Here is a 15,879-nt window from a genome sequence, read left to right as displayed (position 1 = left end):
AAATCACTTAACCTCAGTGAGGTTTCCTCCAGTGTAAAATATGATACCATAGATATAAAACAGGAAGGGCCTTTAGAGGACATTGACATTTGAGGAAATTGTGGCCCAGGAGGGTCACTGACTTGTGATATATTTATACTATTAGTAAGTAGCAGAATTTAGATTTGAAGTCACCTCAGCTGAGTCAAGAGCCAGTATTCTTTCCATTGGATCAGATGATCTCTGGGATGGCCTAAGAAGCCCTGACAGCTTTTGGAATTTGGAATTTTGTCATTAGTGCTTTATGTGTTTGAAGATAGTTCAGGGGCATGTAGTTGCTGTTGAGGACTTTTTTTTTTTTTTTTTTATTACTTCCTGAATTCCAGATAACTGTCATTGGTTCAGTTGATTCCCTTCTCCCATTTATTGGTAACACCCCAATTCCAGATATATTTTTGATCTTACTTAGATTTTATGTCAATAGTAAAGAACAATTTACTTAACATTGAAAACATTATGCTATCAAAGAAATATACCATCAACACTGTGGTGCATGCCCAGCAAACTACCTTATAGTCTCCTAAACATTCAGAGATGGAGAGTTGTGAGTTTGATTTGCTTTCTGTCCACCCCAATTCTCTATGCATCCATGTAGGAAGGAGAGACTAGGCAGTTGCTATATCTCTTAACTCAGTGAGAAAAAGAAATTTTCTTAGTCATGCAATACTTTCTCTCCTGTCTTTATCTATCATCTGTCTGTCTATCTATCTATCCATCCATCTATCTATCCATTTGTCTATTCTTTTATCTGTTTATCCAGATCTTTTTTATCTTTTTTATTAGAACTGCCTAAGGAAGATGACACTACTATTTGGATATGATAAACTTGGCTCAGGAATTAGGAAATATTTGAATCTCTGTCATAGCTTCAACACTTTCAGTGGAGTAGAAGTTAGGGATCTCAGAAATGTCCTTTTCCTTGGCTTTTCTTGGTTATATTCTTCCAGTCAGTCCTTCCACTTAGAAAGTTGAAAGCTACATCACTACCAGCTGTACCTCCCTCATTCTGAGCTTGACCACATTACTAAAATAGTCATTGTGGCGAAACTCAAAGATCACATCCAAACTAATCCTGTCCATCAATTTGTTTTTTAGCTTTTTCTTCTCTGTGCCCTTTAACTTTTCTGCATAGGACCCATTTTTATCCCTTTTTATCCTCATATATTTTATTTAATTACCCTGGTTTTGGGTAACTTACCTACATATTTTCTACTTGCCGTTGAATGTGTTTCTTTATGGAATTAGCTTTTGTCTTTATATTCCAGCACCACAGTACCTTCCTTAGAATAGTCTCTACTATCAAACACTCTGATTGCCCTTTCTAGGTTGTCTTCCCTTGCTTTTAACAACTACTTTCTTCTTCTTCTAGTACAAGGATTCTTATCCCTAGAGAGCCCATGATGTTAGAATCCTCAAGAATACTTGTTCTAGCAGATTCTTCTGTGTCTACCCCTGACTTTGTTTTGGAAGTCGAGCCCCTCCCTTTTCATGATTCTTGCAAAGAAATCACTTTAAGGACACATAGAAATCTTTCTCCAGTGATGGCTGTTGTTCTTTTTAAAGGTAATAGAAAAAAAAAAAAAAAGCTAAAGTCATCAAAATAATACAGCTTCCTGTTTGAGGTATTACTACATCTGCCTGTGGTTGAGTTCTTTTTTATATTATGTACTCTGAGGAAACAAGCGTAGAGAATGTGAATGATAGAGCCAGTAAGGTTTCACCAGGTTGCTTTGTTCAGCTCACTGGCCTTCCTCCCATCTCTTTGTAAGAAGAGGAGGCCACGGATTTCGGCTCAACGCTACCATGATCCTCAGGGTGCTCCTCATCCTCAGCTTCTTCCCTTTGGTTCAACTAACAGGTAAAGCATTTTGATTTGAATCCTATGGATTTTTCTTTGCATGATTTGTTACAAAGTTTGATTTCTACTGTGTTTCAGTCTTAGGAAACTTGATTAGCCAACCCTGATTAGACATTGTTGAAAAAAGTTTCCAGTTCCTTGGACTATGTGATATTTGACTAAAATATTCTTGTCATAACTTTCCCAGTTGATTTTATTTTATTTTATTTTAAAAGAAAATTTACTTAACTTGTAGTAGGATTTCCATTTTCCTTCCCTCCATGAGATTACGAATTAAAGTTTACTCAAGCAAAGTGCTACAAGATAGAATGTATCATAATTGCATTAATGCTAAAACAAATTCCCCACATGATGAAATTATCTGATATCAGTGTAAATGCTTTCAATTTAAACTTTTTCCTGCCCCAACTACTTGCCTCCTTTTATTGCTGTCCCAAAATAATTTTCTTCAACTAAAATTTCTCAATGATATTGTTTTTTCTCTAATAGCTTATTGAAAATACAGTAGAATCCTACTAGATCATAGCATAATTTTATGGATTCAGATATGAGACAAATAATGTTTCACAAAGCCCTTGAATTTAGCAGTTGGTTCTGTCCCCCATTGTCAAAGTAGACACATAGAAGGCACTTAATAAATGCTTATTCCCCTTCCCTTCCCTTTTTTACTTTATGCAATAATTGGACTGATTTAATATGGGCTTAAAGTATAATTACTTTTTGGGAAGTTAAACATGAATGTAAATGTAAAATGTAAAAAAAAAAGAGTAGCTTCTTTTTAAAAAATACACATATCAAATGAGATAATATTTGTAAAAAGCTCTTAGCACAATTCCTGACACAGAATAAGCAATATATAAATCTTTCTTCCATCTCCTCTCCTGTTACCTTCACCCACTTATTTGCTTTGCGGAGACCTGACTTCATTTTTTTCTTCAAATAGCAATTCTTTGAGTTAATAGTGGGTTTTGAATTTCTGTCCCAAGCATAGGTCAAATTCTAATATTTGAATTTTTAGACATGACCACTTTTTGATGCATAATGAGTTATGTACAAAAATTGCATGTATTATTAAAAATGTTTGGGGATGGGCCTAATCCTGCAGACTGGGACCATGTGGAAAGTCCCTGCTGAAACCAGCAAAAGCCCAAACTAAAAAAAGTCTCTCTAAAACCCATTTTGCCAGAGTAGATAGCATCAGAAAGCACCCAACTCATTTTTTTGGGAATCTTAAATTGCTAATGAAGACTTCACAATGATCAATCCTCTTTTCAATTGTTCTAGTAACAGCTGTAAAATTCTAGTGTCCCGAATCAAGTTTCTTCTTAGAGGAATTTTCTTTCTTAGAAAATAAAGAATGGTGAAGGATTGGAAAAGAAATTTTACCCTATTTTCAAAATGTTTCAAATTGATTCTTAGACATAATTTAAATATTAGAAATACTGCTTAAAAAGATAGCTGTCAGAAAATATTAGAAAAAAATTTGAATTTAAGAGTCCATTTTCTCATGGCTGCTAGTGTTGGATAGTGTCTAGAACCCATGATTTAGAGTTTGGGAAGAACTGAATTAGAATCTGATCTCTGATACTTAGTTACATAACTTGATAAATTAATATTAATTAATATCTCTGAGCCTCAATGAGGACATATATGGGGAATGGGCATAATTGTGTCTACTTTATTAGGTTGTTGTGAACATCAAGTGAGACAATACATGTGGAGTGAATAACGTTTCTTAAAGCACTATATAAATATGTGCTAGTTGCTATTATTCCTTTTAAAAGTTTACATTACTGACAGTTAAGTTAGTATTTGTGCCACAAATTTTTGTTTCCTTCCTTAGGGCAGTGAAAGTCTCCTGAAATTTGTATTTTTCCCAAATATTGACTGGATCCTCTTAAAAATTAAAAAGTAAATGTTAGTGATTGAATGACTGTTTAATATTGAGTGATAACCCATATTTATATAGTGTTGTAATTTGGCCGTCAAACAATGCAAGAACAAGCGACCTCAGAAATGTAAAGAATAAGAGAACAAGCTATATTAATCAGTAAATATATATTATATGCCAAATTCATCCTAATCCAGAGGTTCAAAGCCTCTTGCCAATCACCAGGTGCTCTCTTTTCTCAACCTTCTATAAATAGATTTATGAAGACATTCTCTGTGTCTATGTCAAACAAGATTTAACTGACTTTATTTACTCCCTAGGACCATCAGAAATAGCTATACCACCAATGCATATCAACTAAATACAATTTGCAGCAAGAGAAATGACCATTTCTGTAGGAGTAATATTTTCTTATATATTCATCATATATATGATATTTTACAAACCTTATAGTGCTATGTTAATATAAGTTATTAATTTACTCAAAAGTTTAAATTTATCTATGAAGTCATTAATGTTAACATGTCTTTCAATGAATCAGATGGCAAACATGTTCATATCTGCCCATCCTATGTGACTTGTCTAAATTCTATCAGTTTGCTATAAAGGGGCCATACAATACTCTGGGAGACTACTTTCTCTTAAAATTGCAAGAACATTAGTAAAGCACATAGGCTGTACATTGTTTGTCCCTCACTCTTGCCATGTGACCGATCCTTTTTTTTTGACCAGACTTTTTTTTTTTTTTTTTTTTTTTTGATGAATGGCTTGCTTTATTCTGGTTCTTTTTAATAGTTTCTTTTTTGTAATATAATGAAACTTACTTTCTCCCATCACATGCCTCCCTAGTACCCGTTGAGTTGTGCTTGTCATGGTCATTGTTATTAACAGAATTATCACCTTTATCACCAACATTTTAGATCACAGCTTGAATTAAAGTCTTTAAAGCATCATGGGAAGATTTATTCACAATCCCTATAATTCTTCATTTTTCTTGAGATCCTATGAAAGAACTTGTATTCCCTAGCAAAGAAAGATTGGCTTAATTCCAGTTCTGTACTTCCTCCTCACAAATTGTTCTGTTGCTAAAATTATGAACCAACTAGAGACAGGTGATTATTTCACTTGTCTACTGGGAAGCTACCAGAGAAGATTTTTGTCAGATGGTACATGAGAACTAACACTTAGCAAAGTATCAAGTCAGCAGATTCATAAAGATATATGTGATTGGTTATAGGAGTCTTTACATAATGTGTGGTAAAGCTACAAGACTGTACTCTGAGGCCATTATTAGCTATATTACAGTATTGCAATTGTCTAGCTTATAAAGCAATGAAAATAGTGCTTGTTTTTTTCTTCCTCCAATTGTTTACTTTCTTTCCAAACTTTAACAAATAAGCAATCAGGATGACATTGTTTTCTCCATGAATCCATATTACTCTAAATGATTCTCTCTTTTTTAAAAGGTACATTGGAAAATTATCTTCATTTAACCTTAAAAAAAAAAAAAACAACAACGGGAAACAAGTTGATTTAAAGGCTTTTCTTTTTCCTTTGTTACTGAGAAATGGCCCCTTTGTAGTCAATAGTGGTCTCTACGTAGAACTAATTCATTTGATACAGACCAATCTGTGGCTATGAAGCTATGATGCCAGAAGGTTAAAGTGAAAAATGAGAAATGCATCAAGAGGCTGTTTTGTCTGAATGAGATGTTATTTTAGTTATTTTTTTTCACCATTGAATTTTTTATTGAATTAAGAGAATTAGCCAGGTATTTTTGCCATTTTATAAATACTGTCAAAGAAATTCAATTTTTTTACACCATAATGCTATAAAACAATTTCCTATTAAAACAATAATTTTAAAAACATAATTATGAAATTAATATCAACACTATGGAAAGAACTATTTATTATGAAATAAGCATCAGAATAGGCAGGAATTTATAATCTGACTTCAATTTCTGTGACATTTTATGTGGAAAAAAATTCCCTAGTACCTCACCCTTGATCTATTCACTGGTATACTAACAGGAAACTTTCCTTTTTTAATATTTCTGGTTGGTTTCATGGGCACAAAACTATTCTAATCATGAAGCTGTAACTGAGATTTATCTTGCTGGATTTTTTTTTTTTTTTTTTTGTTGTTGTTGTTGTTGTTGTATGTTTAGATCAAGTTACTTTATATATGACTATAAATACATGGGAGCCTGTAATTTCAATGGTTTAGTGACCTCCTAGTTTTGAAATTCCATCTATTAACATAGATTGGAGATACAGCTGAACACATTGAGTAGTTTACCCATAGCAACAGAATTAATGTGAATCAGATAGTACTAGAATATGAATTTCACTGACCCTAAGGCTGGTCTTCTATCTACTATGACATGTTGTCTATTGGAGACATGGTTATCCCTTCTTAATGTGACTTATGAATGCTCAAAAGTGGGAAAAACAATTGTGATATCAGTTTACTGAAAGGAATTTTTTGTAATTAACATTCCTTAGAAAAATTCCACTTTAGGGCTATCATCTCCAACATGTCTGAATAAAATAAGAGTTATTGATTTGATAGAAAAGAGACATCAAGTTATTAAAAGACTTAAATAATCCATTTTAGTCTTCCTAAGAACTAAAACAAACTGAACAAACTTAGTTGGCAATGTTTATGCCCAGGGGTTGCTATTATTCTTAAAGAAGGATATGGCACCCATGTACCAATTTCTACACATGTCTGGATTTAAGAAAAATATATTCAATATTCTCTTCATCTTCCAACTTCTTAATTTTAGTTTGGAGAATTTTCTTGTCCTTGGCATTCTTTTAGAGAGTCACCTCTTTGGCTTGGTATTTAAGATACATACTCCTCTCCTAGTATTGAAAAAGATTGATGACTAATTAGTTTAATGTCTGCTGTAATACTTTGATGCTTTGAAGGATCTGGGATCTCAATGATATGAAGGCTCAGCCTTACCAGTCTAGACTGTGATCCAATCATGGCTACTACTTATCCTTAACTCTCTTCCTAAGTGCTCCACAGATGATCTATTCCATGTCTTGGCAGCCTTCTTCTAAGTCTTTCAATATTGCATGGATACTTGTGCAAAACCCTGGCTTTCATTCTAGGAACACAGAATTATAGGATTTTGGAGTTTTTCTTTTCCCTCCCAATAATTGACAGAGATAGGACATGACCCCAGGCACCTGATTTCAAATTCAGTGTTTTCTATAATATCATGCTTCCTCTTTAATGTGTCAGTTCACCATTAATCTTTTCTCTGATCTTCATCTGGTATCTTAATAAGTCATATAACATGGTATTCTATGAATCTTCTCCATTTTCCATCCCAGATATTCTGTAGGACAATTGTATCTGGATCTAGGGAAAATGTAATTGAATCCCTCTGTAGATAGACTGTCTGGGAAGAGCAGGTTCTCTTTTGCTCCTTCCTGAAGTTATGAGTACTCAAGATACTAGATCAGAAGTTGGGTATAATAAAATTGTGTAGGGATAACTAGATTGATTCTGCTTTTATAACTTTAGATTTGATTTCTTTGGCCTTGATATTCAATAGCTTAGTTCACTTATGCTTCTTACTTGGATTCACATATTGTATCATGGGAATTGATATATTTTCTTTTTCTTTGCTCAGCTATATGGTAGTGGTAGTTATCTTTCTTTCTTCCTTCCATCCTTCCTTCCTTCCTTCCTTCCTTCCTTCCTTCCTTCCTTCCTTCTTCCTTCCTTCCTTCCTTCCTCCTTCCTTCCTCCCTCCTCCTTCCTTCCTTCCTTCCTTCCTTCCTTCCTTCCTTCCTTCCTTCCTTCCTTCCTTCCTTCCTTCCTTCCTTCCTTCCTTCCTTCCTTCCTTCTTTCCTTTTTCTTCCTCTCTCTATTCTTCCCTCCCTCCCCCTCTCTTTCCATTATAATTTTTTCTATTTCATTACCCTCGTTATCATGTTATCATCATCTTGATCGTCATCCCAGGTTCATGAGCTTACCGGGAAGTAGTGTTGATGGCTTCTTGATATAGGCTTTGTCAAGAACCACCCACTTACTGTTTGTCATTGCCTGGGATCTATTCATGATAGTAGAACAAACAGGTAGTCTCTCTTGAGCACTGACTTCACTGGGAGTTATACTGCTTACTTGGACAACATCTTCTAGTGTACTGATGGTATCAGTAGCTAGTGTAGGGGGTATATTCAGACATAGCTGGTTCAGTATGCAAGGTTAGCATAATTACAGGAATTGAATTTCCTTTATGAACCACTGCCTAACTATGATGTAGATTCACTCATATAGCTCTTTAGATGCATGAGTAATGTTTTCCTTTGTTTCAGAAGGTAGAATAATTTTGTTTTCATTGTTAGATCATACCTGCCACATTGATTAAGTGAAAGAACACATTGTGATTGAATTTAACAATTCTGAGTGAGATGAAAATTTTCTTTCTTACTTCAATGTTGTTAGTGAAGAGCAAAGATATTTAATCTAACCCTAAAATTTCAAAATTTTAGGCAGAGAGGAGATAAAAATGTCTTTGACATCTATCCTGAGTACCTGACTCCACACAATATAAGAGGAAAGAGAGGTAGTAGAGCAAGCCACTGTCATTCCTACAAAGATTCCATCACTCCTTACTTTGTCCAAATCCAAAGTTAGCATAAGATATGAAAGATTGCTATTGGACCAAGAGGATCTCCTGACTTTTAGTGTCGCTTTACTTCATTGCTTTCCTTATTGTAAGTCTTCTCCTCAAGGTTCTGGGCTCAGTTCATGTGTTTAAGATTAAGACTTAGAAGGGATTGTGAAGGGTATTGGGGTATACAAGGTGCCAAGTTCCTCAAAGAAATTCCCTTGTGGTTTTCTCATTTATTGGAACAAGGAGAAAATGAAGACAAAGAAGAAATAGAAGATAAAGAAGAAGACCTATAAGAATAAGGAGAAGAAGGGAAAAGAAGAAAAATAAGGACAAAGAAGACATAAAAAAGACCAAAAAGAAAATAGAAGAGGAAGAAAAAGAGGAGAAGAAAATACTGTACAATTTTAGAAATATTTATTTTAGGACCAAAGAATCATAGAGTTTTAGGGCTGAAAAGGACCCTAGAGATCATCTAATATAACTCCCTAATTTTATTTTATTTTAGTGTTTTGCCATGATTTTTTATTATTGCCGTTTTCATGTCTCAGAAATTTTCTGATATATTCTGCCCTCCCTTCCTTCTCTATCTCCAACAAAGAAAAGCAATGCAACATAATAATCCAAACCTGAAAATGCATGCTGCATTTCTCACTTATAGTCTCTAATCTCTTTACCCATGGATTCTGTGCAACAAATGTCACTCATGGAAATTACTCTGAGTTTATCTTCCTTTCAGTATTGTTTTAATTTACCCAGTCATAATCATTATATTGTTTTCTAGGTTCCATTTTTGTTACTCTGCACATTTTGCACAAGTCTTCCTATGTTTGTCCTATTTTTTGGTCATTTTTATAGTTCAATAAGATTCCATTGTTTTTTCTAAGCCATTCCCCAATGATGGGCAACCATTTTGTTTCTAGCTTTTTGTTAATATAAAAAAATTTTGCTGTGCATAGTTATGGGATATTTCTGTCATTGACCTCTTTGGGGCATATGTTCAGTACTACACTTCCATGATTCTAGCAATAAGGAAGTAATTTCAATATTTTCCAGAAGATGTTGCCATAAAATGTTAATGTTGTAATGATTTTCTGTAATCCCTTGCTCCTAATGACTGAACTCCTCTTACCCATCTAATGATAGCTCTTTTCCCCCACTACAAAATCCTTCTGCTCTAGGCAAGCCAGTCCTTAATCTCTCCCATAATTGGACTATGATCATTTTTTAAAAAGCATTGCTCTTCCTTTTTCATTCCCTTTCCTTTCATTTCTACTTATCCAAATCCTATATATCTTTTAAAGCTCAGTAGAGACCAGGGTTCTTAGCATGTTTTTGAGAAACAAACCTTTGATGAAGAATATGGAATCTTTTCAGATTTAAATGCATAAAATTACATGCATAGGATTAGAAAAGGAGCCAATTATATTGAAATACAGCTGTCAAATAAAACAAATTCTTGGACCCTGGATAAAGAACCTTTGGCATAGGATTATAGAATCTAAGATCTGATCTAGGATCTAGCATTTAGGATTCAGAGGTCCTCTAGTACAAGGATTCTTGTTATAAAATGTTATAAAGTTCCTGAAAATGATTCAGCTTCTCCTTGAAGACCTCTCACCCAAGACAGGTATGTATGAACAGCTCTAATTGTCAGGAATTTATTATTATTATTATCATATTGAGCCAAAATCTATCTTTCTGCCTCTTTTACTCACTGAGCCAAGTTCTGCATCAGAGGCAAATACAGCTGGTCATCCCATGATAACCCTTCAGATATTTAAAGATAATTATGTGACTTTTAAGCCTGAACAACTTTTCCAGGGAAGACATTTTTTATTCTTTAATTTATCCTTCTTTGGTGTCATGTCTCTTAACCATCTTATTTACCCTTTTCTGGATCTCCTACATTTGTTAAGTCCTTCTTAATACATGGCACTCAGAAATGAAAACAACTTTCTAAGTTGTGGAAAAATGCAGCAGGCCTTCCTTATTCTGGACATGATGTTCTTGTTATTCACCTTATGATCACACCTATTTGGATGCCATGTCACATTATTGACTCATACTGAATTTACAATCTACTAAAAACTCCTCCCAGCAACATTTAAAAAACCCACAAACAATATTTTGTCACTTCTCTTCCATCCTGTGCTCATGAGGTTGATTTTTTGTTAACATGAATGAAGTAATTAACACTTAAAATTGAAAAGTTAATAGATTCAGCTCATCCTTTTAGCCTGTTCAAAGTTCTTTGGATCCTGTTTCTGTCATTTAATATCTTAGCTTTGTGTCATTAGCAAACTTTTAAAGCATTTCATCAATTTCCTCAAACTCTGTAAAAAAATTGATAAAACATTGAATAGAATGTAGATGAGAGCAGAACTTCTGGTACAATTTCATTAGAGGATTCTCTTTCGTGACATTGATCTATTAATCACCAGTCTTTAAGTTTATTCATTAAACGACTTCTGAATCCAAATTATTATCCAGTAAACATTTTCCCATCTTTTTCAACTTGACAAGAACAATACAACTATTTATCAAGTCCCTATGCTTTAGGCATTGTCCTAACTACTGGAATTATAAAGATTAAAAGGAACTATTCCTACCTTCAGAGAGCTTACATTTTATTGATATGACATATATACAAATAAATAGATAAAAGGTAATTTTAAAAAGAAACTAACAAGGAGAAGGGCCAAGCTGGATGGTTCAGTGGGTAGAGTGCTAGATTTGGAAGCCCTGAGTTCAAGGCCTGTCTCACAGATTTAATAATTGTGTGACCCTGGGCAAGAACCTTCATTTCTCTTTACCTCAGGTTGCCTATCCGTAAAATGAAAATGTTGGACTCAATGACTTTCAAAGTGATTTTCAGCTCTAAATCTATAATCCTATGGAAGTCTTAATATGCTACCCTTCCACAAGTATATGGCACATATTGTCAAAGGCTTTGCTAAAATCCAGGCTTACAATATCTAGGACATTTCCCCTATCTATTAACCTAATAATGTTGGAAAAAAGGAAATGAAATAGATCTTCTTCATAAATTCTTGTTCCCTCTTAGTGACCACTTCTATTAAGGCCTGCTCATTTTCCCTAGCATTTAGCATTTCTCTGTTTCTGAACTCCAAATGGATTTATTTGCACAGCTTATTACTTGTTTCACTTCTTCAAAAAAATATTTCATTTAACAAAGTATTTCATACAGCGAAGCTACTTGTTAGATGGTACAGTGGATAAAGTGCTGGGTTTGGAGTCAAGAAGACCTAAGTTAAAATTTGGCTATAGCTGTGTGACCTTAGGTAAATAACTTAAAACAAGCAAACAAACAAAGAAATCTTTCTTTGCCTCAATTTCCTCATCTGTAAAATGGGGATTATAATAGTATCTATTTCTCAGAACTGCTGTGAAGATCAAATGAGATAGTAATTGTAAAATTATTTGCACAGTATAAATTTGGCACTATATAAATATTAGTTATTATTATATGCAATAGTAATATTATTATTTGCCCAGCACATTGTTAAATGCTATGAAAAGTATACAGAAAATAGAACATGTAAAATAGTAATATTGTTTATAAATAATCCCATTTGAGATTCACAACATTTGTGAAGTACTTATATGTTTTACTATTCCATTTTGCAGAGGAGAAAACTGAGGTTTAGGGATGCTGAATACTCACTCATAGACACAAACCTGGTAAGAATCAAAACCTAGGACTAAACCAGATCCTAACTTTGAGTCTAGAGTTCTATTTGCAATGCTAAGTTGTCTCAAAATAATAGTTGCTTCCCTCAAAGGTTTTACAATTTTGTTGATACAGAGCATACTTGCAGTTAAGTAATAGCTGAAATGTTTTCTTGGCAAAGATGCTGGAGGGGTTTGCCATTTCCTTCTCCAGAGCATTTTACAGTTGAGGAAACTGAGGTAAATAGGGTTGAGTGACCTGCCCAGGATTACACAGCTAGTAAGTATCTGAGGCTAGATTTAAATCCCAAAAGAAGAGTCTTTTGGATTCTAGGTCTGAACCTGATCCATTGCACCATTTAGATGCTAGAATAATATTACAAGGAATCCCATATGATTGAGTGCCAAAGTCAGTGGTTTAGAATATAAATGCCAAGCCAGTTTAAAGAAAGGATAGATAAACATGAATCAAGATGTTCTGGTTTGGATGTGCTTAGACAACATGAATCTTGACATAGAATCCTCAAGGAAGGATGTCTAGAATTAGCATGAGCCCAAGATTGAGAGGGACAATGAGACCAATGTACTATTGATGTAGGGAGAAGTCAGACTAGCTGGATTACAGAATGAGGTGTTTTGGAATGGTAAGTTTATGTTTGTGAGTATTTGGAAATAAGGCTGATTATAGAGTGTAAGTTCTAATGATGGAAAGCCTTGGATATTGATCTGACAAGGTCAGACTTTATTCTGTAAGCAATGGAAATTCACTGTAAGTTTTTGAACATAAATGTGATATATTGAAACTTGTTCTTTTGGAAAATTAATTGTGGCAATATATAGAATGAACTCATGGGAAGGGATACCAATCAGCTAATATAGAAATTCAGATGTGAAATAGTAATAAGTATATGGTGCTTTAAGGTTCATTAAGGGCTTTCTTTATAATAATTCTTTGAATCATTTAGCTCAAATATTATCTTTATAGATGAGGAAAGTTAGATTGAAAAACATTAAATGACTTTATCATAGTCACAGGAAGAGTGGATGCTAGAACTCAGATCTAGCTCTTCTTATCCTTAGCTCTTCAGTGTTTCTGCTATTGTCTCTAGTTGATTAGAACTAAGATGGTAGTTATATGAATGAAAAGGAAAGGATTTCTAGTTGGTTAGGGCTAAGATTGTAAACATAGGAATGAAAAGGGGTGGATCTCTAGTTGGTTAGGACTAAAATAGTAGACATGGGAATGTAAAGGGCTGGATCTCTGGTTGGTTAGAACTAAAATAGTAGACATGGGAATGAAAAGGGGTGGATCTCTGGTTGGTTAGGGCTAAAATAGTAGACATGGGAATGAAAAGGGGTGGATCTCTAGTTGGTTAGGACTAAAATAGTAGACATGGGAATGAAAAGGAGTGGATTTCTAGTTAGTTAGGGCTAAGACTATAGACATGGATATGAAAAGAGGTGGATCTCTGGTTGTTAGGGCTAAGACTATAGACATGGATATGAAAAGGGGTGGATCTCTAGTTGATTAGGGCTAAGACTGTAGACATGGAAATGAAAAGGGATGGTTCTGAGGGATGTTGCAAAGACAGATATAATAGGACTTGAGGGGTAAGGAGAAGGAGGCATCAAAGATGATCAGATTTTCAGTAGGTGAAATTATTGAGGGGTGGTGATTGAAGGAGCAATTGATGAATATGGTAGAAAGCTATAAAATCTGAAGAGATGAAAAAATATCCAATTGGAAATGTTGGCAGGTAGATATCCAGACCTGGGGGTCCTAGCTCTAATAGTAGATTGGGAAGCCATTTATGTAGAGGTGATCAGTTTAAAAACCTGGGAGAATATGAAGACGTAATCCTGGTCTGAAGTCTGAACTTTAAGAAGCAGCTATAATCTGGAGAGGGGTTGAGGAGAAGAATTCAGTGGAGGAAACAGAAAAGATATGATGGAATTGGAAGAGGAGAATAATTATAGAGTATTTTCACCAAAGTCAAGAGAGGAAAGTTTCAAAAAGGAGAGAGTAATTGAGGGGGGCACTAATGGAAGGGATTAACATTAGAGAAAAGAAATAATTCTTTCTTTGAGATTTATGGAAGGAGAAAGGAAGAGTTGTTGAGACAGATACACAGAGAAAAAGGTAGTTGAGGGAGCTTATTATGGTTGACCTGAAGGCAAAATTGTTGCATGAGAAAAAAAATCCTCTGCTTTATAGTTGAGAAAACAGACCACACCAGGTCAATTTGCAGGACTTAATTATAGTAAATCAAAAGCCATGAGTATTATGTTAAAAAATGTTTTATCAAAACATACAATAGGGCTCAGAAAAATATGAATTGTAATTAGAAATTTTATATATGTGTGTGAGGTGGAGTTTAGGTCTTGTGAGCTCACTCTTCAGAATATAAATAGTCTATATCAGAACAGAATTTATTTGTTAGGAGGGGTTCTTTGGGAGCTATTTCATAGGATCATTTGATCACAATCCTGGAGGTGAAAAGAAGTGCACTTAGTGCCACCCCTTTATAGATATGGAAACTGAGGCCAAGAAAGTTAAATGACTTATTCACAGTAGGAAGTATATTTCAATATATCATATAATTTCTGTCATATTTTCCCTCTTTTTTGCCTGTCTGGCTGTAAGGAGACCTAAAGTATAATTGAGTATATTAATATTTCACTTGGCTTTGATTTGTTTTATGTTTTGAATGAAGTGCAACTGGTCAGAATGCCAATACCGGTGCATTATGCTACTGTATTTGATCAGTACAAATCTAAAGTCATGAGAACAGTGGTGTTTCACATTCACCAACTTTTCACTCTCCAATCTTTTTCTTGAGCTTCCAATTGCCTATTGAATACCCAAATGTCTGGCCAGCACCTCATACCCAATATGGATGCCTTCGACATCTAAAATTCCAAGGATCTATGTTCATAACTGCACTTCCCCTCTAAACTTATCCTTCCTTCAAGCTTCTTTCTTTTCTGTTGACATTTTTAACATCCTCCCTCAACCTCCTCATTCATATGCGTTCAGTCACAAAGCCCTCTTGATTTCACCTCCTCAAAGCTGCTCACAGTGACTATTTCTTTTCCATTTCTATTATGCCCATCTTATATCAGGCTACTATTGTCTCATGACTAGTTTATTGTAATAGCTTCCTAATTGGTCTCCCTGCCTACAGTTGTGGCATATCATCTCTCAATCCCTTCTCCAAGTATCACTTTTCATGTTACTTTCCCTTTCTTTCTTTCTTCTTTTCTTTTTCTTTCTTTCTTTCTTTCTTTCTTTCTTTCTTTCTTTCTTTCTTTCTTTTCTTTCTTTCTTTCTTCTTCTTTGTTTTGGAATACCTTATTAAATAAAGTCCAGAATGTTTTGGATAGCATTCCAGTTTTTTTTTTTTTTTTTCTATATTCTGAAACCAACCTTAGGACCCCTACAAACTAGCCAAATGAGAGAACTTACAATTCTTGAATAATTTTTTATACTTTCTCCCCTTCATGATTTTGTATTCTCTCCATTTAGAATGCCTCTCCTCCATGATATTTACCTATTAAGCCTCAGATCTCATACTCCTTCTTCCATAAAGCCTTCCCTAATACTCTAGTTAGGATAGATCCATTCTTCCTCTGAATTTCTATGTTTCTATGTATCATTCTTATGATACCAACTATATTAATGCTTTGCATTGTACTTTTTCATGCAAACAATTTTGTCTTCCCTATTAGCCTGTGCATTTCTTAAAGGCATAGTGTCAT

The 15,879-nt window shown here is 34.3% G+C and overlaps 1 protein-coding gene across 1 annotated transcript in view; it reads left to right on the top strand.

The window, feature by feature from the left end:
- The first annotated feature begins 1,736 nt into the window (after nt 1-1,736).
- CD28 (CD28 molecule) overlaps nt 1,737-15,879 on the top strand; it is a 38,944-nt gene continuing 24,801 nt past the window's right edge. Inside the window, exon 1 of the mRNA XM_051983753.1 lies at nt 1,737-1,897. Coding sequence (XP_051839713.1) covers nt 1,843-1,897 — 55 coding nt within the window. The 5' untranslated portion in view covers nt 1,737-1,842. The remainder of the gene's footprint in view (nt 1,898-15,879) is intronic.

Source organism: Antechinus flavipes, chromosome 3 (assembly GCF_016432865.1).
Source record: "Antechinus flavipes isolate AdamAnt ecotype Samford, QLD, Australia chromosome 3, AdamAnt_v2, whole genome shotgun sequence".
Classification (NCBI taxonomy): Eukaryota; Metazoa; Chordata; class Mammalia; order Dasyuromorphia; family Dasyuridae; genus Antechinus; species Antechinus flavipes.
The sequence above is the reverse complement of the archived record's forward strand: the minus strand, read 5'-3'. Positions and strand labels throughout refer to the sequence as shown.